The following is a 23714-nucleotide window of genomic DNA, read 5'->3' as shown; positions in this document are numbered from 1 at the left end:
TAATGTTGACAGATTTCTGATCCAACCCAAGACAGTGCACTGTTCTTCCAATAGCAGCTTTAAGTGAAAAGGCGTGCCTGCTTATCCCCCCTCCACCCCCACCCCTCCTCCCACCCTCCCCCCTCACCCCTTCACCACCACCACCACCACCACCACCCCTCAAAGTACTCGATGTATAGTTAAAAAATGGGAGGGCACACTTGAACCGAGCTCCTCTATGAAGGTAGGCTGCAGCGTGTGTTTATTGATGAGATGAAAAGAAGATGGAAGTGAGAAATGAAACAAAGTAAAGGAACGTATTAGGAAAAAAAAAAAAAACTATACGCGCTTCGTCGGGGGAAAACGGGGGGAGCCGTGGAAACGCTGTCGCCACTTTTTGAACGAGCTTCGAAGTGCAGGTAAGAAATTGAGAAAAGTGGGGGAAAGGGATGGGTCTTTGCACTATCTGTAACGCTATCATCACAGGGGAGAAATAAGAGCAGTTTCCTGTACAAGAGATGAAAACACGCACGTTGACTTCAGCGTGAAATTGGACGAAAAGCCTCTGACTTCCATGTAGTTGTGGCTGCCTCTAACAAGCAAATATCACTCCATAATCGGAAACTTCATTCTTTTGGAGGAGCTCAGACGCTCAATAAATGTGACGCCAGCCTACGAGATGATGTGAAGGGGGTCTCAGTTTTGGCTGCCGGGGGGTTTTGTTGTCCATTTCTATTCGACTACCAAAAAACGCGCTGCCCTGCCATGACGCAAGTTTCCCATCTGTCATTATTCTCAACATGCCCCTTTACCTTTAGCCCTTTACTTTGGGATTTGCCCGTGAGCCGGCCAGGGGGGGACACTTGAGAACAATACTCCGGTCAAACTGCGTTCACAGGTCCGTTTCTCTCAATCAGCCAAAGCCTCCGCGATGCTCGCAGGCTGCTTGTTCACATTTCACACACTGTGAGCCCGGAACAACTGTGGCAGCCGACGTGCGCATTTGGCTTTTAGGTCAGATATTTGAATCGGAGGAAACGCGTCTCCTTATTGCAATTAACCGCAAAGAGAGAGAGAAAGAAAAAAACACACACTCGCCAGACATGTGTGTATGTGTGTGTGTCTTCAAATACATTTCAGTTTGCTGAACTTGCCGGGAAGATGGTTTCGATGTCTGGAATACATCGTTCTAGCAGCGGCTCACACCAGCGCGTATACTCAGACAGATGTCTAGCCTACATTTTTTATGAATTAATATCAATACGGCGTGGCATTTATGAGACGGGCTCACATTAAGATGTGCTCAGCAGGCGGAGAGAGGCTGCTTCATATTGTGTCCGAAGGTAAAACAACACCGCAGGTTCAGCTTTGGGAGATAAATCTGTACTCGATCCAGCGGGACTCTGGATTTTGGTGTCATGGCTCTCCAAAATGAATGGTGATTTTAATTGTCGCAATCCGCTTACGGTATGGGAAAATGTTTGCGATGTGAGGATGTTTTTTAGGCGACGGGTGGCCTAGATATGGTGCCATGCTCTGGTGTAATTAAAGTTGCAAGAGGCGCTTCCTGCGTGCCTTTTGAGACATTTTGTTGCAAAATATTCATGGGCCACTCGTGATTCCGCTGCGCTTGCTCGCTAGATGGAAGCTACAACTGCTACTTGGCCTCTTGGATAAAGTTAAAATGCGTGGATATGCTCGGCGGTGGCGCAATAAAAAATATTTATAAAAATAAAAAAATAAACGCAGCAATGACTCCCCAAAATTCACTGAAAGGGCCGTGGGGAGTTGAGACGGAGCAACATGTCAGTCTGGCTCTGAAGGGCTCCATCTATCCCGGCGCGATCCTGCGCGTCTGCGTGTGTGTGTGTGTGTGTGTGTGTGTGAGAGAGAGAGAGAGAGAGAGAGAGAGAGAGAGAGAGAGAGAGAGAGAGGGATTGAGAAAGGGACAGAGAGAGCGTGTGTGTGTGTGTGTGTGTGTGTGTGTGTGTGTGTGTGTGTGTGTGTGTGTGTGTGTGTGTGTGTGTGTGTGTGTGTGGCAAACAGACGCTGTCCCAAAGCGCTTTGGCTTTGTCACATGAAGAGAGTAATACATCACGTACGTGTGTCTGTAGAAGCGCCTCTGACAGTTTGTCCAGTCCACGGTCAGGGTCTGATTCATCGGCACACACTCGCCTGTAGCCCAGAAGTTGTGCGCAGGTATGAGGCTTTGCGTCGACACGTTGGTCGTGTCAGATGTTGGTTCTGGTGTGGCCACTGAGGCTGTTTCCGTGCGAACGGCCGGGTTGGTCCCGGGTTGGACACAGGAGGAGGCTGAACGAGAGCGCAGCGCTGCGTCCAGCTTCCTCCAACGCGGACCCGGTCCGTGGATGTGCACCTGTGTGTGTGTGTGTGTGTGTGTGTGTGTGTGTGTGTGTGTGTGTGTGTGTGTGTGTGTGTGTGTGTGTGTGGAGGTGTTTAATACATAATTGTGCCATCGTCCCTTTTCACTTTTTGCTGTTGATCACTTCCTCTCCCCTGCCTTCATTCAGAATATGCCTCCACAACGTAAACGGGCTGCAATCCTATAGGCTCGGTTATGTAATTGATGGCTGCGCTGGATGATTTGTTTTCTGAATGGACACATTTGGAGAGACACAGAGCTGAGCGTGCAGCCCGGTGTAGCAGCGTTTCACTTTGATGTAAGATTTCAGCTGGGCATAATTAGAAATCTGTCCTAAGACTTGGAGCATATTGATTGACAGGCTGCATGTGGGTGAGTAAAGTGAAAATTATGTTGTCGCACAGAGTGTGCTGGATGGAATACCCTTCATCTGAAAAGAAACTCCACGTTAACTTAATGCCTGTGTTTTTGGACATTTTATTGTTTGATGAATTGGAAGGTAGTTGTCTTGTGTGTGTGTAAGCGAGCTCTCACCACAGCTTCATGTCAAAAAAACTCTTGGTTTTGTCCGCACAGAGGTGTACAGTAGCTGCTGAAAGAAACAGCCATTATGTGCCTTGGGAGTGTTTGTAGTCCAGAGTATCAGGTGCCCAGTTTCATCTCAGCAAGTCGCTAATGAGTATTTATATGTATGTATTCCACATGTGCATTAATATTCACACTCTTTGAGCCATCGCCATTTGCCCGCTTTCTGTGTCACGGCTAAAACCCACCCATGACTAATGAATATTTAAGAGCATGTCTGCAGACCAAGGAAACTCATTATTATATGAAGGAGACCCAGCAGATAAACTGTAGACCTTCTCAGATGAAGGCAGGGGAGGGGGAGGGAGGTGTTCAGCTAATCCACACTCAGCAATCAATCCCAATTTTCCTTTGGCTTCACCATCCTTCACTCGTCCTCTGTAGCTCGTCACCCTCTCTTCACGTTCAGCAGTTCAGTATTGACCAACAGCCTGACTTAACGTGTCGATCCTGAGAGGCTTGCGAGCCGATTCAGTCACTCTCCTGCACATTCGTCCCACCTGATTATTTGGGTTCACTCTCGGGAAAATGTGCAAGGATGCCATGCTGCACTCATGGAATGAGTGCTTCTTTGGAAGAGACATGTAACAAAAAAGCAAAAAAACAAAAAAAAAAACAATCATCTTGTACTGTACATGCACACAGATGGCAGGTCAGTATTCCAAAAAATTTTTAAAGAGCAGCAAAAGGCTCTGCTGCCCAGATAGACAAGCTAGAGATATCTCTCTGAAGCCTCCACAATGCCACATTTCTGGTTGTTGTTATTCCCACACCATCGAGCCATCTTCACCAGGCTGTTACCAGGTAATCCTGGTGGCCCATCACCTGCATAATTAAATGCATGAATATACGTTCATTGTGCTGCTTCAATACAACTCTCCTGAAAAGATTTTTTTTTTTTTTGGGTGGTTCATTGGACATTATTCAACGGAAAGAGGCCGGGAGAGGTGGGAGAGAGCATGTAATGTTGGTTATGAGTGGAATTCACCTCAGTCCACCGAATCACGCAGTGCTGTTAATTCCTGCCGTGTGCATCGTCAAGTGAAAATTTGGTTTATTTGAATGTGTCGTTTCCATTTAGAAATTGTAAATTTGGCTGCAAATTTAAGCCTGGACGGGCAATGTAATAATAATAAAAAAAAGTCAAAGTAGAATATATTTTTGTCATTTATAATTCCAAGTAGGGTATTTTTACCATGATATGAGAAAAGACTTTAAAAAATATGCACTTGAGTCCATCCTGGCACTTTGTCTACCCCAGTTGAACATATTTGGCAGCCATTTTGGGAATGCAGTAGAGATCCATCGATATAACGAGCCACTTTGTGGATTGCATCCAGAATGTCACAGTGCTTGTTAACTGCTTGGCCTTTTTGTCTCACACAGTGTTTATCCTTTTCTCCCCCTTTTTTTTGTTCCTTTATAATACTCGTTAGAAGAATATTCCCCCATGGAGCAAAACTAATCTTTGATGTGATTGCCAGCTGAGGCTGTTTTCAGGTGCACACCATAGCCTTTAAGCCTTTAATAGACTTTAAGATTAAAGATTTGTTTTTGTGTAGGAAGAAAGTTTCTCACCTGATGTTCACTGCAAAGACTGTTTTACAGCAATTGCAGCTTTAATACTGCACCAGTCCCCAGTTACCATGGCAACCCTAAAAAACCTCAGATACCTCTAAAGCTTCAGAGGTGTCTCATATTATTTTATACGATACATTTTATATTTTCTTTTGATCTCTTGATCATAAAGAAATAAGAGCGCGCTGCTGGCTAACCCCGCCTCGCTGGATTGTTAGCATAGAGGGATTTCTGCAAGCTAGGAATTATTGGCAGGCTAGCTGCCTCTTGGCTAACTGGCTTGGATCCTTCTACCCACAAAGCACCTTTTTCACACATAACATGCTTCTCTTCACATGATATTGTTTTTTTTTTAATTCTTGAAAATACTAATAACACAATTGCAGGACCTGTTTTGAATGCGTACAGTTTGCCTTTGCAGTTATGGAGAGAATTTCCCCTTTGGCCGCGTTATACCACACAAAATGCTGTTATGGTGAGCCGTGGTGATTTCCTCCCAGCTATAAGGAAGAATGGAAAATGATATGCCTCGTTTAAGGGAGGGACAAATGTGTATTGTTTATTGACAGGGTGATAATTTTCTTGGATAAGAACGCTTTGCAATAAACTGAAGGTTTTAATTTCATTTGAAATAACCGGTAAGTTATATATTATGCCCTGATCGTGCTTTAAGAAGACAGCTCAACTTCACATTTTGTGTACACTGGCTCAATTTGTAAATTCATTGAAAAGGGATTTTTAAAATACTCCCAGTTTGAGTAAATTGGCAGTCCGAATGCAAAAGACTGGTCATAAAAGCGACTTTTATACAACTTCATTTCACTCAGACCTCAGTGACTTTCAGAGTGTGCAGCATGTGGAAAACTGACAAACCAAAAACTTTAAGGCATGTTTTTAAGTTTTCAAAGGACTTTTGTTTTGGAATCTCCCCGCGCTGCAAGTATCACAGGAATGCGTAATGAAAGCACACACTGAGACTCAATAAGTATTTGTGAATGTGCCATGCTGTTGTCAGGAAGCTTTTGTTCGGTTATAAAACTTTATAACGTCTTATGAAACCCAGTGAATATCCCTCTCAGATGGTTAAATACAGCGTTGTTCTAGGATCGACTGCAGGACATTTCCAACTTATATCTAAATATAAAACACCGAACCGTTCACCACACACTTGTTTACACACAAATTCTGTGCAGCGTTAGAATGAAAGGACTCATTTTCTATATTTTTAATTGTTGTCAAGATCTTTTTTTCTTCATGTGAAGTCAAATCCACTCGTTTTAACTGCCACTTGTTTTCATCTATCTATATGTCCTGGTGTTGTTGTTTGATACATGTACAGTATAGACAGTACAAACACAATCCAGTTGTGGGTGTGACCATGTGTTTCCATTACCTTTGCTGAAATTGCTAACAGACTCCTAAATCATGCTTCTTTATATCTGCAGTGCTGGTTTTTAAGGCTGTTCGTTAAAAGTCAGCAGTTATGAGGCCCAAATATCATTGAACAACTCGAGCAGAGACCGTTTGACAACGGGACAAAGGATTTTTGCAAGTAAAAAACCTTAATTAAAGTGCAACTAGTTGTAATGAAGAATGCCTGAGTCCCATACAAACGCTTTGTGTTTTTGCATGAGAGGAACCTGATTTGTATTCTCTCTCTTTAAACACACACGGCAGGCCCAGGCATTCAGCTGATGTGAAAAATGTATCCTGGATTCTAATAGCGAAGTTGTATGTTTGCCAAGGTGCATGTGTGTCCTCAGTTCACCCTGCTGCCCATATGGTTTTCTCCAAGTCACGGTGAGATCACTGCCTCGCCGAAGGAGAAAAGTAAAGAGGATTTAAGAAAATTAAACAACAACAACAAGAGAAAAAAAAGCAGCCTTCGGTAACTTTTGAGTCTGTTTTACCGAGAGTGAGAGCTGCGTATGCTTCTATCTTGGCTTCAGGAAGACCTTTTAAGCCTCATGCCAGTAAACAGCACTCACAGCAGCCAAAATGTTAAGGTTGTGCACAGTCTTACTCAAGGTGCACCGGTATGCAATAGCAATGGGCAGACTTAGGAGGAATTATTTACACAATAGTATTTGTGTTGTGGCTTTATCACAAAATGAAGATTGTTGGAACCTTTGAGTGTGTCCACAGAAGCTCAAACTGTATTTTATCTCTTCTTTCATTGTGTAAGTCATTAGTGTATTGAAATCCAGTCGCAGGAGATCGCTGTCAGACATTTTGTCTTTTGAAAGAAAATTCTTTCACAGAAGAATTTCAATTTTCTTTTTTTTTTTTTTTATCAAGACAATGAAAGGAATATCTGCTCTGATACTGTCTACATTGTTTATTGCCCCAAAAATGACCTTGATACAGACAGATTTCAAAATAGACTCCTTCAAGACGCTGGAAATCATTATCAATTTGGATTACAGCTTATTGTTTTAACAACTAGGAAATGGATGCTTTATCTTTTTTGGCTGGTTTACGACAGTTCGCCCGTGTGATAAAGGAAAAGCATGCGCAACCTGTTCAACCACAAACAGATTTCCACTTTATCAAAGTTGCAGGGCTTGTTTTACAATTGACACTTGTAGATGATGAAGAGTATTCTGGTTGCGTTAACTCCTGTTTGTGTCACCTGCGTTACATTGGCAGCACAGACGCAGTCCATGTGTCAGGCTCCCAGAGACGTTGAGGTAGTTTGTACACGGGTGTAATAGCTGGCACGGTGTTTTTCACTTAAGTGAGAACTTCGAATAAAATACCTTGTGGCAGCTGCTATGTAAACAAACATCAAGCTTCGTTTTCTTTTATCATTTCTATGAATAGGCGAAATGACATGAATGCATTTTGCGCTAAATGTCTTTCCTGGCCTTTGACTGTAGTTGGCTCTGCTGCTGGCTCCTATCTCCACGTTCATTCATTCACTCAATCTTTTTTCACTCTTGCTCCCGTTCAGGGTCAGTTCAGCGTATCCCAACATGCATTTAGACGAAGGCAGGGCAACACCCTGGGCAGATCACTGGGCCAACACGCAGATAAACAGAGAAACACACTCGCAGAGGTAACAGGAGCTCGTCGTTCAAGGCGCACTGTTTGATTTTCTTAACATAAAACCCTCCGGTGCACAGAGATGAGTGAAAAATCAAAATGAAGCACAAACCTTCCCCCACCTCTAACCATGACTGTACAAATGGCTTAGAAGTAACACATTTATGATAGGACCTGCCGAAAATACTCGCAGCAATGTGGCATGATTATTATAGTAATGTTACTAGAAACAGCTGATGGGCTTAGGTTACACTCTGGGCTTTGTGAGCTATAGATTGTTACCGTCAAAGATAATAATTCTGCTGCATTCAAACAGCCCACACTGACCAAACAATTCATGTGCATTAGCAGGGCCAAAAGGCCAAATGATTATCATAAACAGAGCTGATGGGTGGTCATGTTGGCGCTCCACTGTGTGCTGTGAGTTGACTCTGTAGGGACTCTGCTTTCTGAACATACAACAGCTGAGAGAAGGCTAAAATCTACACCAGCGTTTAGCAATTATAATAGGATGTGTAGAAAACACTTGAAAAAGGGCAAGTAGTGGCACAACACTCACATAAAAAACACAGCGTATGCCTTTGCAACAGAGAAATGTATATTAGTGATAATATACGGCTATGCTAACATAGTGTATAACATCCTATAGAACTGGTATAACCACTCCAACTGGTGGCTGCAACATAGTTTTTCCCTGCAGTCACGCCTGAGCCTGGTAGGTATTAAAAAGAGGTTGTGTGTGCCCGCCTGCAAAAGCAATTCACAACAAGAATTTACACAACGAAGCACAAAGCACAGCCTGTGATTAAAAAAAAAAATAATAATCATCATCATTTACTAGAGTGTCATTTTGAAAATATTTGTTCAAATTTGGGCAGACCATTTTGCAGTTTTGCTCTCTCTGGCGCAGGTTTTACACGAACACCTAACAAACACTCTGATGATTCAGTTTTGTTGACGCTCATAGGCAGTGTGAGGTGTTCTAAGTTGCAGTTTATACGAATTTACTGGAACGTAACATGTTTATTTCTTGTCATCGGTTGTGGTTGTTAGGTAGCAAATGTATAGTTTCCTCCAACATATATTTACTGACTAACAGTGTGTGTTTTCCAGCTTTCTTTGGATACACGACTCTCTGTTAGCTGATACTTTCTATGGATGTCTGGCCTCATATTTGTTTTCAATCAGCTCAAATTTCCACATAACATCTAGTCTCCTTTGTGAGTTTGTCTTTACTACAGTGTCATTGACACAAGACTAAAAGGGGAGAAATCCTGAGTTTTGGCCTGTCTTTCTCATTTCTTGTGAAATTCTGTAGTTGGCTTGCTCAACACGTTTGTCTTGCAACACGGTATTGTATGGATAAAGTTTCCTAATATGGCTAGATTGCACCCCCTCCCTGTTGGATTACCAGAAGATCTTACCTTTGTGCCAACTTTTGTTAATTTCAAACTGTGGTATGTTTAAGTCATTATACCTGACTCATGTTGCTCAGTTAGCCTGCTGACCTCTGGACCAGAGGTGCTAGCACTTGGTGAAAGTGTGTATAGGGCACTCATGCGGTTGACTGTGTTTCAGTGTGTCAGCATGACACTTTTAGATGGGTCATATGTCAAATGAGCTGATGAGACATATATAATCTGTATTTACAACCCAACAGCTTGCTAAACTATAAATACACTAAAAAGTGCTAACAACCATAAGGCTGAAAATAAGCAGAGAATATTTGTATAAGTCATCTGCCTTTAATGTCTTACTCACATAAAGCGCAGAAGCTGTAGCTGAAGACACAACATGTTGAAGATATCGTTAGCACACCTAAATAATGACTCTGTTTTATCTCAGCCCAGTGGCGTGTGTTGTTGTTGCAGCAGCTACAGGCTGAAGAAATATATTACATCCAAAAACCTTTTTGCAAAGTCCATTCCACTGTTTCCTTTTGCATCTGTGTTGTTAACATGCAGCATGTTAAGAGCACGTCAACCCTTTTAAAAGGCGAGCATTGAGCTCGCCACAGTCTGGGAGAGAGGCTGACCCTTGAAGCACAGACCGGCGAAACAAAACGTGCAGGGTTGTCGCTGAACTGCTCAAAGCAGCCTCGTGCATTTGTGAAAGTCCGGCTCTGTTGTGGACCACCTCGGCGCCGCTGCTCAAATGCGCTGCAGAACTTCTGAGGCCGCTCACAGTCACATTCAGCAACGGTGAAATAATCCAGCAAATGTGCTGGTCGACTTGGATTTTCTTAGTTTGGAGGTTCACATCATAGTCAAAGCATTGCTATAAGAAAAAGAACAGAAAGTATCACATTTAGGGCTGCAGCAATTAGCCGATTAATCGATTAGTATTAAATTAATCAGCAGCTACGTTGATAATCAATTAATGATAAGAATTTTTGAGGAAAAAATGATCACATTTTCTGATTTCAGCCTCTCATATTTGAATACTCCTGCGATCGCCTGCCACCGGTCCAGGGTGTATCCCGCCTCTCGCCCGTTGACAGCTGGGATAGGCTCCAGCCCCCCCTCAACCTGGAAAGGGATAGTCAGGTATAGAAAATGGATTGGTGGATATTTGAATATTTTCCAGTTTCTGTTCTCCTCTGTGACAGTAAGTGGAATATCTTTGGGCTGTGGACAAAAAGAGACATATGAGGACACAACTTTGGGCTATGGAAAAAAGCAATCAGCACTTTTTACCAATTTCTGCCCTCTTATGGACCAAACAACAAACCTATTCATCAAGAAAATTACAGAAAGATTAATCGCTAATGAAAATAAACATGAGGTCATGTTTCTGATCTTCATTCTCGTTCCACGTCATCAACACCTTTACCATAACCCTCTAAGCGCTGTGTATGAAGCTGAGCCTGGCGTGAGGCTCGAGTAAACACCATCTCCTCTGAGTGTGGCTTCGTTCTGTTCGGTGCCTCCAGTGACAAACAGTGCATACATTAACCCTAAACACATCCAGAGGCTGAGGCACAGTCTAAGAAGCGCGTGCTTGTTAGCAGATAGGTCCCACTCGATCCTCTCGTAAGAATCTTTGTTGTGGTTTATCTCTCAAGGATGTATAATCAGAGGATACTTTGTTTTCCCTCAGAGGCATAAAGGTGCTGGAACCTCTCCATACTGCACAGTCCACTTCATGAGATCTGGCTGAGCTTATACAACCATCCAGGAGAGACATGCATGTTTGACATTCCTTGCCCAGCAGAATTAACTAACTGCTCTTTATCATGATACAGCAGTAATAGATAGTGGAGTCCTGTATGAGCATCTTTGCAGGTTCATGAAGATCTCTTAATGGCCTGCGAGGTCCTTTGTTGGAGAGGCAAAATGTCCTCGACATGTGTAGTAGCTGTAGAGAGGCAGTTGCTGTGGACACTTGTGCCTAAATGATAACTCTTGAATTTAGCATTATCTGCTTCGGGGGTTAGAGGTGTTTTGGAGGCTGTCATATGAGTAGTCAGATGGTTCTTTTTGGTCAAATGCTCATTAACAAAAGCGCAGCCATTTGCCAATTCTGAGAAATTTCTTTCAAGCCTGCGATCCAGGACCAAAGCGAGACACTGTCTTTATCATTTTAATGGCCATAAGCCAACACTGGCTTTTTGTTTTTTTGCCCTCTGTGCTCTTTTAGGAAACTTCATAAAATACAGTAGGAATCATTTACTGAAGGCACTAATTCATGAATGTTTGTGTGGACTTTGCCTGAAAAAAAGTATATTAGAAGTAGATTATCCTCCCATCTGTAAACGACAACAGATCTGCTATGGATAACGGGTGGTGGTGGGTGTATTTTTGACAGAAAATGACGAAGTTGAACAAGCTGTCCTGTCAAAAAATACTTTAACTGTCCTTTCCTTGTGTGATGGTATTGTAGTGCGCATTGTTATTTGTTTGCTTGAGGAATTTATTTGAAAGCCGCACATCCTGTCACACTTGAATGGCTTTCTGTTGGACTGAATGTCGTATCGCATTGATCTGCTGTGCTATTTAAGACATTTTTAGTGGCAGTGGAGCTAAACATGAACAATGAGATTAAATTTAGGCGACGATAAAGAGTTAATAACAGCTGCAGTTTGTGTGTGATGCACAGAAATTCACGCGATGCCATATAGTTATTCAAGTGATGAATGGAGAAGTGGCCATAACAGTACAATGGCACTGTAATTAGAACATGAAGCTCTGACAGAACAAGAGGGCATTCACAAAGTGCTATTTTAACACCGTTTGCGTGTTTGTCAAACTGTCCCTGATGGCGGGCTTGAAATTGAAACTGCGTTTGTGAAGGAAGAGTCGCTGGTTCTACTTCTGTGTTGTAGGTGAAGAGCCGGTTCAAAGTTCAGGAAGGCGATTCGTGTGATAACGCCTGGTTTGAACGTAGCTCATCAGACATTTGGACTCATTTCAGTTATATTTCATTGGTGATGTTATGTTACACCATGCAATTTCAGTCAAGGCAGAAGGAAAAATGAAAGAAAAAAAAAAAAAAGAAAGAAAGAAACGTTGGCTCAACTTGTCAACAGCCTACGTGTGCTTGTTGATTTTCAGCAACTGCCTTAAAGGCAAATCAGTTAAATCTTGAGATTGTGAGATTGTGAGGTGTCTCCTTCTGCCTCTCCTGAAGTGCCTGTGATTAAGGTGCATTAGTTACTTTACCTGTTACTGCCTCACAACCTCATAGACGCACAGTCAAATGTAGCAAGAGACATGACGCTCCAAACTGCTCCGAATCAATCCGCCAACACGTCGTCGTTGGGCGGAGATGAATATTGAGTTACCTAAAAGAATAATTTTTAATTGCTCTGATCAAAAAGAACCACGGCACAATAGCATTAGCTGCGGCTTAATTTAATTTGCTTTTGCAGAAAAGTTCGAGATGTTGACTGATTGCAGCGAGTTATATTGTTTAGTCAGGGGAGTGTAACGAACATACTGTGCCTTTATCGAACACACCCTCGGTTATCACTCGTCAGATCAACACTTCATCACCGGGCTGTTGCTGCACGTCTCGCAGCGTGCACGCCGCACATTTACATTGTGCGCTAAATCACATTAGATCCCATATCCAAACCATACTATTAAAACATGATTTCTGGTAGTTTATATGCTAATGCACTTGGGCTGAAAGGATGATTGAAATTAATAATTACAATGTTGGACAGTGATCGTTAAGCAGTAGAGGTTTCAAACAAACTCATAAATTACTGTTAATTAGGTGTGACACAAAACACTCTTGATAAGTGCAAATCTGCATCGGATTCATGGCGCTGCTGTATGCACATGCATGGACATGAGCTGTTCACAATGCCCCGTGGCCCTTTGTCTCTAGATTTAAATGTACCAAGGGCCTTGAATATATGCTTCTAGTGTGTGTTGTAAGCAGTATTTGCATATTCAAGATGTATATTATTCACATGGCTGATGCTGCTCCTTTCATAAGCACGCCTCTTATGTCTGTTCTCAACCCCATCCCCCATCCTCACCATTTTATTCCCCCCCAAACCAGCCCCCCCCCCCCCCATGATTAACTAATGTCCAATTCGATGCAGCGTATTTCATCAGCCTGTCACCTAATACAGGCAGCTGATTAACCTGGAGTCTGGCTGGTGAAGTTGCAACCCTCTGTCTTAATTTTTTTTTTTTTTTTTTGCCCCACTCTCTCTCCCCGTCCCCCCCCCCGCTCCCCCCCCCCATCCGCCGCCCTCCTCCCCTCCTCAGTCTTTGTTGTGGCGGCAGCAGCAGAGCATGCATTGCATTGGCGGTCTGAAGCATTGTGTCTGATTTCCAGCAGACAAACTGACCTCTGGGGATTTATTGACAGCAAACTCCACAGAGGCAGACACAGAGCTGGGAGCATGGAGGCAGCCAGAGAGAGGGCGGAGGGTGTTGGGGAAGGTTCGTAGGGAGGGAGGAAGAGGAAGAGGGGGGTGTGTGCACAGACAGACTGAGAGACAGACAGATGGAAGAAAAGACGGCGAGAGAGTTTCAACGTGGCGAAACAGGAAGCAGGTAGAGAGAGAGAGAAAGAGATCAATACGAGGAGGGAGGATACACACCCCGCGTTTAGTTTGATCCAAAATTTTGTGTTTTTGGTGGAGCGTTAGGAAGTGAAAGAAAATGGCCGCCTCCTACAAGGATCTAATTAATTTTGAAGGATCATCAGCCCCTTTAGTCCAAGGCAGGGTACAGGAGGGAGGGAGGGAGGGAGGGAGGGAGGGAGACAGACCCCTGGGCTGATTAGAATTCACTGCAGGTAGGCACTGGCTGCTGCTCACCCACTGTGTCACGGCTAAAATGGAATCACTGTTGTGAGTGGCAGTCTGGGCAACTGAAGCCTGCTTCCCTTGGCCTGCTCCTTTGTTGCCTGCGTTCACCTCACTTTACCCCCTTAGGCAGGTGGATTTACATGTCTGGATGGGGAGGGAAGCCGGAGAGGGAACATATATGTTTGCATTGTCGAACAGCTGCCAGATAAAAAAAAAGGCCCATGGCATCACAGTACAGTTACATCTCAAACTAACCCCTGCTGTAAAAGGAATAAAAAAAAAAAGGTCAAATATTTGTAATAGATTCAAGCATTTTGGCACATGTGCGTGTATGCAGTACGGTAAAGAGAAGGCTTTAAAATGATCGCTTTTTGTTGGTTTTCACTTTAACTAAGTCAATTCTGAACGATTTGAGAGCCAACAGTGAGGTTACAGCGAGAGTTCCACCTCCAGAGGGGTTAATGATTTGGGCTGGATCTAGTTTTCAAGTTAGGTATTGGAAAAGGGCTAGTTGTGGGGGATTGTGGGTTACTGTGTGAGTTTGGTTCACAGCTAAGGTTTGAGGGGAAAAAAAGGAAAAGTTGGATTTTAGATCGAGGGGCTCACACTGGAAATGTATTTTCTGTCCTGGCCGAGAAAGAAGAGCAAACCGGTGTGTGTTTGTTGTGCCAAAGAACGGTCGCTCTCAGTATCGTGTGATCACCCTCTGCTGCTTAACGCGCTGTTACTTGTCTATATCTAATCATTAGATTAGTCAGTTGACAAGGACATTTCAAGAAAACAAGCGCACGTCTCGCTGCCCGCAGTGCTACTCAACATGAGGCCTGTGGACACAGAGCTATTTCAGTTCCTGCTCTTTAACCCCTCAACTCTGGTTTTCTCCCAGATATTCTGCTTCGCCGCTCTAAACTATTTATAAAATCCTATTTGGAGACGTATTTATGGCCTAATATGTATCTGTTACCGTGGCACAGCAGAGTCCGCTGAGAAAAAAACACAGAGGTCACTTTAAAATCACGCTGGTTTTACCACCGCGTCTCAAAAGCGAGAGGTGTGTTCTTTGAAAGTGCTGGAGATTTGTAAAAGAATAATATGTGGCAACATTAACGTGCAGGTCTGGTCAAATCCTACCCCCGTTCTGTTCATTCAGCAGCACACTGTACTTACTGGCGCTTTATAGAGAGCACTTGATGTCCGTGTTGTAGCCAGCGTGACAGCACACTGAACGTTTTTTTAAATTTATTCTTAAAAAAAAAAAGTGTAAGATCACACTTGTAATTATGATCCAAACTCCAATTAATGATAAATATTCACATCCCAGCACACGCAGTCATTTCCAGATAGTTTTAAAGCTTCACTGGCTGAGATGTGTGAAGGCACTTTGACCAGTGTGGGACTGGTAAGAGAGAAATTGTACATTTTATTAAGGCTGCCTGACCTTAAACGATACTGCGAGTATGTTACTGCAATGTGGTCACTTTTACATCATTTTCCTCCCAGTTTTGAGGTAAAACTTGAGCATACTAATGTGCATACAGTATAAGAGCAATTGTGTAAGGCTTGTTAGCGTCACCAAAGCAGCTCATCACATGCTTAACGTTGTTGAATGCCTTTCTTGTGTTTTTCAATGAATGCCTTGTGTGTCTAATATTTGGCTCTTTTCTATTATTACAACTTCTACTGTCCGCTCGACGTCTGGATCGGATGTTGTCGACTATTTCACACACACACACACACACACACACACACGTGAAATATATTGTTTCATTTGTGGATTTAAAACCGAAAAAGAACACACGCACACATCCACACATACACCTATACGCGCACGCACACACACACACACACACACAGTTTGTGGTGGCTGGGACCTTTTCTGAAATATTTAATCTATGTTAATTTATGAGGAAATTTTGATCGTTTTTCTTCAGAAGGGTGTGGTTCTGTTGCCCTTCGGCTCAGATAACCGCTGAGAGAAGAACTGGCTCTAATGCCAATATTATTTTCAACCTTGATTTGTAATTGGTGGTCATGTGCACACGGGAGCGTCCTTCCGTCTTGCTTTTTGAAAACTCTTCACACATCTGTTGCAGCGTGCCTGTGGTAGATCCGAGTGTTGCTGTGGCTCCGGGTTCATTAAGGGAGTGGCAATATCGACGAGGCAGTATGTGGCATTAAGATTTGTCTTTGTCTTTTTTTTCTCCCCCTCCAAACACTGTGGCAGAGCAACACATGATTTGGACAGAGAGGACTGACAGCCTTGCCTAGCACCCGGCCTCTGATCAGCCATCTCCACCAGCAAACTGAAGCTTGACCCGCACTTCATCACCAGCCACACAAGCATCTTCAGAACAAAACGTCATCTAACTGTGAGTACTGGACTGCTTTGGTTTCTTTTATTTTTCCCCTTTACGTGGAAGTTAGAAATAACTTGGCTGGAAATAAGCATTCATACTTTGTGCTAACGCTGCTGCACTGCTTCGTCACTTCATTTTAGCCCAATTCTACTTCATTGGGACAAACTAATCTATTACTGTTGCATGTGGTTTCGTTATTTGTATTGCTGTTCAATTTATTTCTATTCAGTTTCTCTTTCTGTTTCTATTAAAAGACATTTGTCCACATGTTCCAAGTTTTTTGGTATTGCGCAGTAGTTGAGTTATGTGTTGATTGTGGCATTTAATCACCAGTGCGTTTTCAGAAATATATTTGTTATTCATTGACAGACACAGTGTAAAGGAATTATGTCTCATTTTTGACAGGGACGTGTCCAGTTTCCAACATCAAAAAAAAGGACGGCGGCACTGGGAAATGTAGTGTTTTATAATCATTCAAATAAGGTCGAGTGCTTTACTTAAATTTTACTCAAGCTTGTTTATAGGCAAAAGAAATTAATTTTACAGCTATAATGAAAACCCACAATTTGCATAATTCTTACTCGTACCACCAATCTAATTTCAATGTAGATTTTCCATTCTTTTAAGGCCTAACTGGGAAGAAAAGGATCTTAAGTTATCTTACATACTGATCAGCCGGGTCACATCTAGTGTATTCCAAGGATAGTTAGGAGACGCCATCAAAGTGAACACATGGCTAACAAAAGAGGCCTGTTGTCCCCTAAGCCCAGTGCACCACCTAATGGTGGTTGGGGGAATTTCAGAAATATGCAGTCTAAGAGGGAAACTTGTAATTATTAGATGGGAACCATCTTAATTGTCTTACACCATGGTAATGTGGAATTTGCACAGCACGAATCAAGAGACAAATTTAGCTCAGATGTTGAAATCATTTGGTTCTCGTCCTCATAATGAGAGACTGGACTGAGGGAAAAATATTAGAAATGCCACGTCTATATTGTCACTTTAGGAATCCTATAATGAACGTTGCCTGTTTATGCCAAACATCAGCAGAACTTTTTACATGTTTAAATTGATGGCAGCAGCCGGACGTGGTTGTGTTTTCTCATATTAGGCAAAAGACCATTTCCTTGCATGCAGGGAGCTTCTTTTTGTGATGCATCTGCTCTTCACTATTCTCTTGCGTAGTGTATGTTTAATTATTCAATTACACCGTTTTATGACTGCTGTTATATCAGTAATGTTGTAACCAACAATGAAAATGCGTTTTTGTTATGTGTGAAAAGAAATCATGACAAAGAAAATGTGGTTTGTCATGAAATTCTTCATTTCAGGCACGTCTGTGTATTTAATCCAGTTGAATAATGTGGTGACGTGTCGCTTCCTGTTTGCAGGTGACATCAGTTGCAAGGGGATGACCGAGCGCATTCATAACATCAATCTCCACAACTTCAGCAATTCTGTACTTGAGACCCTCAATGAGCAGCGCAACCGTGGGCACTTCTGTGACGTGACTGTTCGGATCCATGGAAGTATGCTGCGAGCTCACCGGTGCGTGCTGGCTGCTGGAAGCCCCTTCTTTCAGGACAAGCTGCTCTTGGGCTACAGCGACATTGAGATCCCTTCTGTGGTCTCAGTGCAATCCATCCAAAAGCTGATTGACTTTATGTACAGCGGGATCCTGCGGGTATCTCAGTCAGAGGCCCTGCAGATCCTCACTGCTGCCAGCATCCTACAGATCAAGACCGTCATTGATGAGTGTACGCGCATCGTGTCCCAGAATGTGGGCCTGGCTGGGCCGGGGGGGTTCCCTGTCATACCAGGAGACTCTGGTCAGGAAACACCCCGTGGCACGCCAGAGTCTGGCACCTCTGGGCCCAGCAGCGACGCAGAGTCAGGTTATATGCAAGCAACATCACAGCAAAGCATGGATCGCGCATACACATCACTGTACTCCTACCCTAGTCTCTCTCTGCAGAACGGCACCCGCGAGCGCCCCCTGTACATTAACCCTCTGACGTCAAATTACGATTCGGCTCTCAGCACTCAGAAGGACCACCAATCTCAAGATCCGCCCTGGATGAACCGCATCCAGGAGAGATCGCAGCAGGTCGATCGCTTCATCTCCACAGCAGAGTCCACCCACTGCCGCAAGCAACCCCGACCGGTACGCATACAAACAGGAGGGATGCACATAAAGCAGGAGGCCGAAGATGAGTTCAGCTGCTACCAGAATTTGGGGGACTGCCAAGACGACACTGACCATACTGAGGGTGTAGAGAGTGAATCCAAGGTTGAAAGTTTTGACTCAGGGGTGAGCTCCTCCATCAGTACTGAGCCAGATGCTATGGAGCAGCAGCCGTACCTGGGCTTCGGACGAGACGTGGGCGAGGACGGTCAGCAAGGTGAAGGAGGAGGTCCGGTGCATATAGAGGTCAATGACTCGTCCCCAGAGCAAGTGCAAGAGACAGAGGATGGGGACACATCCCACAGCACTAGTGACAGTAGCATGATGCAGTCCCTGCCAAACTCAGTCATGTCCCAGTCCCTGTCAAGTGCCACGCACTACATGCGCCAGGCAGCAGACTCACACACCAGCAATCTGAGGATGCCGATCGTGCCCAGCAATTCCCAAGGTTTGGGCACTCCTGGAGGCACCTTCCTGCCCACACTCTTTCCTGCACAGCCGGCTAGAGACAACAAGCCTTTCCTTTACCTTCCTGGCCAGCAGCAGCCCCAGTTCGTGGCAGTGCCGCCCCCTGCAATGCCATCATTCCCGAACCCCATGTCGGTACAGCAAGCGCCAGCTCAGCAGCAACAGGCTACAGGAGGAGTTGGCTCAGGGGAAAAGAAGCCCTATGAATGCACTCTCTGCAGTAAAACCTTTACTGCGAAACAGAACTACGTCAAACACATGTTTGTCCATACTGGTGAGTCCAAAAGTCTTACTTGCAGTAAAGATTTTTTTAAGCCAGTCAGCTCTGTTAAACGATCATATTGTCCACAGTTAATGTAGGTAATCGCAGTTCTGCCAAATACTGTAGAAATGTGGGTGACAGGCGTGACTGCATAACACACATTGTTCAAAACATGTTAGAAATGTTTCTTCTCCACAATACAAAAACAATATGAGACAATTTCATTTTCATTAATGCTATTATTGCAGTGACAACATAGCAGTGCCTGCATGCAAAGGGGCAAAATTAAACATACACGTTGATGTCAGTGGTTCTCCATCACCCTGTCCTCCGTGGTTCAGATATGGTCAGGTGCCACAGACATGACTGGTTCAAGTAAGGGTTAAGGTTGGATTCAGGTTAAGAGAAGAGAACACCAAGAACATCTGAGAAAAGAGAAAGTTAAGTGTTAGATATTTGTTCAGTTGAATTGATAGTCGAGTGGATCAGTGCCCATATTTATCCTTTCCTTCTGGTCCACATTAGTTTATTAATTAACAAATACTGCGTGTAAAACAGTACGCTATGAAGATTTGTACATAAAACATGCACTGCAGTGTGAAACGTCAAAATGTTCATTACATGAGGTCACAGTTGCGCAGCATCTTTCTTATAATTTGCATCTGACTTACAGAGATTGTTCATGCAGCACATCACTACACTGTGCCCCACTGGCCCTGACAGCCTTATCAATCACAAGCTGCAGAATTCCTCATCACAGAAACCAAGAAATTAGATATCTAACAATTAGATGATCTCATAAAATCTGCCTACTCATACAGCCATTTTTATTCATTAGAATCCATTGCTTTGCCAGAACCACCTGTAAATGCTATTTCAAACCAGATTTTACTCACACATCTGCGCGGAGCAGAGCGATAACATATTGATAGGCAAAGTAACTGATTAATCAATCACATAGATGGAATCTGAACACGCCATGGCAGCTAATGATGGATTACATTTACTCAATCTTGTGAAAAGCATTATTTAAAAACTGTCATGGCCATTTTGCACAATGTTGCTGTCCCTAATGTTAACATACATGTAATGCATATACAATATAAATTGTTTTTAGTCCATTTAAAAAAAGGGGAATAAAAAGGTACTTGGTATATGTAATATATTACATCTCAGTGCAAATCAAGCTGAGGAAAGCCTGCAGTGTCAACAGTCATTACAAAAGAGTGCTATAAATATGGATTTGTGTAACACACCCCCAAAATAGCTGTTAGAGGGTGGACACACCGGTATTACTGCATGATACACATCATCAAAAATCACTCAGAGACAAAAGAGACAGCTTCAGTTACACAAAGTGCCCTGAAGAACGGCGAGACAGTAACACAGCTGTTCTACGTGTGCGAGCTCCACGCTGCTGATCTGTAACCGACCCTGACTTCTGACCCTGCCGCGGAGCAGATTAAGTAGAAAATAAAAAAGGCGACAAGTAAAAGTATAAATTATTTGCTTCATTAAATCAAAGCAGGTAGCTGCACATTAATACACTCCGTGCAGCGGCAAACAGCAGATACACAGGACTTCATTAACTTGTGTGATACAACTTGCCCATTTGCAGTGTTGTCAGTCTGTCTCCCTCTCTCTACCTGTTAGTTGTACGTAATTATTAATATGTTAATATTTCACAGCCGGTAATGTCAGCAGAGACAATTATGCAAAATGAGCTGATATCTCAAAGTGAAAAAAATACCAAATAGATTCATGAATTATTTGGTTCGTGATCATATGGGAATTATTATTACAATCACACTTTTCCTCGTAGCTCCACCTTTCTGTGTCTGAAAAGTCATCACAGCAATTTAGAATTTTCACAAAATATCAATTGGACAGTTTCGTTGTAACCGCGGCATTACAGGAAACCTTTTCTCACAAAGCTGTAGCATGCAGCACCTGGTGAAGTCAGCATCATAACAAAGCAAATACAGGTTTGAATAATTCTAGCCTGGGGTGTGTTCCTGTACTGGAAAAGTAACACTGCTGGCTCCAGGCGTCCAATGTTGCTGCACAAATTCTTCCATACTTTGCAAACCTAATCCTCAAAATGTGTCTCTTCCTTTTTCCTCTTAATGCACCATGTACATCCAGGTGAGAAGCCTCATCAGTGCAGCATCTGCTGGCGCTCGTTCTCCCTGAAGGATTACTTAATCAAACACATGGTGACACACACAGGGGTGCGGGCCTACCAGTGCAGCATCTGCAACAAGCGTTTCACCCAGAAGAGCTCTCTCAATGTCCACATGCGGCTGCACCGTGGAGAGAAGTCCTATGAGTGCTACATCTGCAAGAAGAAGTTCTCACACAAGACCCTGCTGGAGAGGCACATGGCCCTGCACAGCACAGGCAGCGCCATCACAGGCCTGTCGGGGAGCGCGGGCACCCCGGGCCCGGTCTCCATCCCCATCCCCATGGCTGTCCCTGAGCCTGGAGCTGGAGTGGTGGCCCTCGCCATGCCAGTGAGCGGAGGTGCTGGAGTAGGGGCTGGGGTTGGAACAGGAGTGGGTGTAGCCGCAGAGGCGAGCTGCCAAGAAGGGACCACCTACGTGTGCTCCGTCTGCCCTGCCAAGTTCGACCAAATGGAGCACTTCAATGACCACATGCGAATGCATGTCTCCGATGGATAAGTACTAATAGATAAACTTCTTTCAAAAAGAATGACAAATAAAATGGCACTAGATTTTCCTTTTCTTGTTTTGAGGTATGAAGAGTAATGAGTATAGACACTGGCACATTAAGTTTCCCAAAAAAAAAGATTTTTTTTTTTTTTTTTTTTTTTTTTCTGTTATTCTAAAAGAAAAAAAAGATGGTGGCCTTAAGGCTTAGTAGTTTGATATTGATCTACTGGATGGATCCTAACTACAGGCCTCTAAATGTATGCTTTCCTAAAATACTGATTTATGTGTTGAACACTACCGAAAGGCCTACGAAAGAAACACATACACACAAACACACCTTTAGTGTAGATACGTCTGAATGAATATACATGTGCATATGTGTTTGAGGGTTTGTGTATCTGCATGTGTCTGTCTGTCTGTCTGTGTGTGTGTGTGTGTGTGTGTGTGTGTGTGTGTGTGTGTGTGTGTGTGTGTGTGTGTGTGTGTGTGTGTACATTGCCGTGAAACATAAATCATGGCAGTTGTGAACCCATACTGACCAGTTTGGAAACTATAGATGTCCAAGCTTACTGTGGTATAATTTACAACACCAATAACAAAAAATCATCTGGGGTTGGGCTACATATTCCCTCTAAAAATACTGATGGTCACAAGATTGCCTTCTTATGTAAAATAAAAAAAGGAGAGTAGTTAATTTGACATTGGGTTTTATTTATTCCTATGGTATTAAGGGATTATAATGCAGCTGTTGTCAAGGTACCAATTTCAATCATTTTACTGAAATGTAACTTCCCGTCGGTGGCGGCGGGGACAAATATTTCTCATATGTTTTGTAATTGTTGTCCATGCATTTTGATGGTTAAGATTATGTTTACTAAATTAGGGTGTGTTGATGAGACAGTATTTGAGCAAAAATCTGTTTCTTTTTTTCTGAAGTTTGGAGTTTAACTCATTTGCATACACTGCCACTAATATCTTCAAAGACTGTTAAGGCTAGTTAGACCTCTTCCATTTCAAAACATGAGAAAAAAAGAAAGATTCTTTTGCTGATGGGTTTTTGTTTCTTTAGCCTTTCACATTCACAGTTATGGCAGGCTGGCATATGCGAGTAAACTCTCTCCTTCATAATTGCTGCTCCTCAACTTGCACCTGACTGTTATGGGATGTAGATTAAAAAGCAAGATTTGTCACTTTAACTATTGTTGTTATTGAGTAGCCTTCGTGGTTTTAATTTGATGATTGAATTGTTAGAATATTGAGGCGAGGCTAGTTGTTAATTGGAACAGTGTGAAAGAGGGAGGGATTTAATTTGAGTCAAATTTGAATTGGAAATAAATACCATCCTTATCGTAGAACCCCTGTATAACCACTTCAATGCTTTTGCAAAGCTATTTCAGCAAGTGGGAGCTAAATGCATCGCTCTGAATGTATTGGCGCCCCCTGAAAGCTCAAATGGCATGTGACGTTTTGAAAGGAAATACAGTGTCAAGCAAAGCGAGTAGCTCCATTCAAATCACACTGTTTCCTGATATACCACAAGTTGCAGATGGACTTTCTAGACAATAGTATACATTCCTGATTTTTCTAAAAAAAAAAAAAAAAAAACCTCGACACAGCATGTACAGAGTAGATTTGGAAGCTAGTGTGCACAAGTTGTCATCCATGCATCACATCACTTAAGGCTCATTTCTGATATTTGAATTGTTTTGTAATTGCTTTTTACTCCAAATAGGACACACACACACACACACACACACACACACACACACACACACACACACACACACACACACACACACATGCAACTGCCTGCAACTGCAATCTGAAGGAGTTGCTCATTTATGTGAGCAAACACTTTCGTAGTTGTATTGTTAAAAGAATAACTGCGTGCAGCGGTCTTAAAAAGACCCGCTGTGGATTCAAAAA

The 23714-nt window shown here is 43.1% G+C and overlaps 1 protein-coding gene across 1 annotated transcript; it reads left to right on the top strand.

The window, feature by feature from the left end:
- The first annotated feature begins 50 nt into the window (after nt 1-50).
- zbtb20 (zinc finger and BTB domain containing 20) lies at nt 51-23374 on the top strand. Its single transcript, XM_070983341.1, has 4 exons — nt 51-398; nt 16066-16210; nt 17593-19128; nt 21262-23374. Exons 3-4 carry the CDS (start codon nt 17613-17615, stop codon nt 21795-21797), a joined length of 2052 nt encoding a protein of 683 aa, XP_070839442.1. The 5' UTR covers nt 51-398; nt 16066-16210; nt 17593-17612; the 3' UTR covers nt 21798-23374.
- The last annotated feature ends 340 nt before the right edge of the window (nt 23375-23714 follow it).

The sequence above is a fragment of the Chaetodon trifascialis genome, chromosome 16, assembly GCF_039877785.1.
Source record: "Chaetodon trifascialis isolate fChaTrf1 chromosome 16, fChaTrf1.hap1, whole genome shotgun sequence".
Lineage (NCBI taxonomy): Eukaryota > Metazoa > Chordata > Actinopteri > Chaetodontiformes > Chaetodontidae > Chaetodon > Chaetodon trifascialis.
This window is presented reverse-complemented; position numbering and strand designations above follow the sequence as displayed.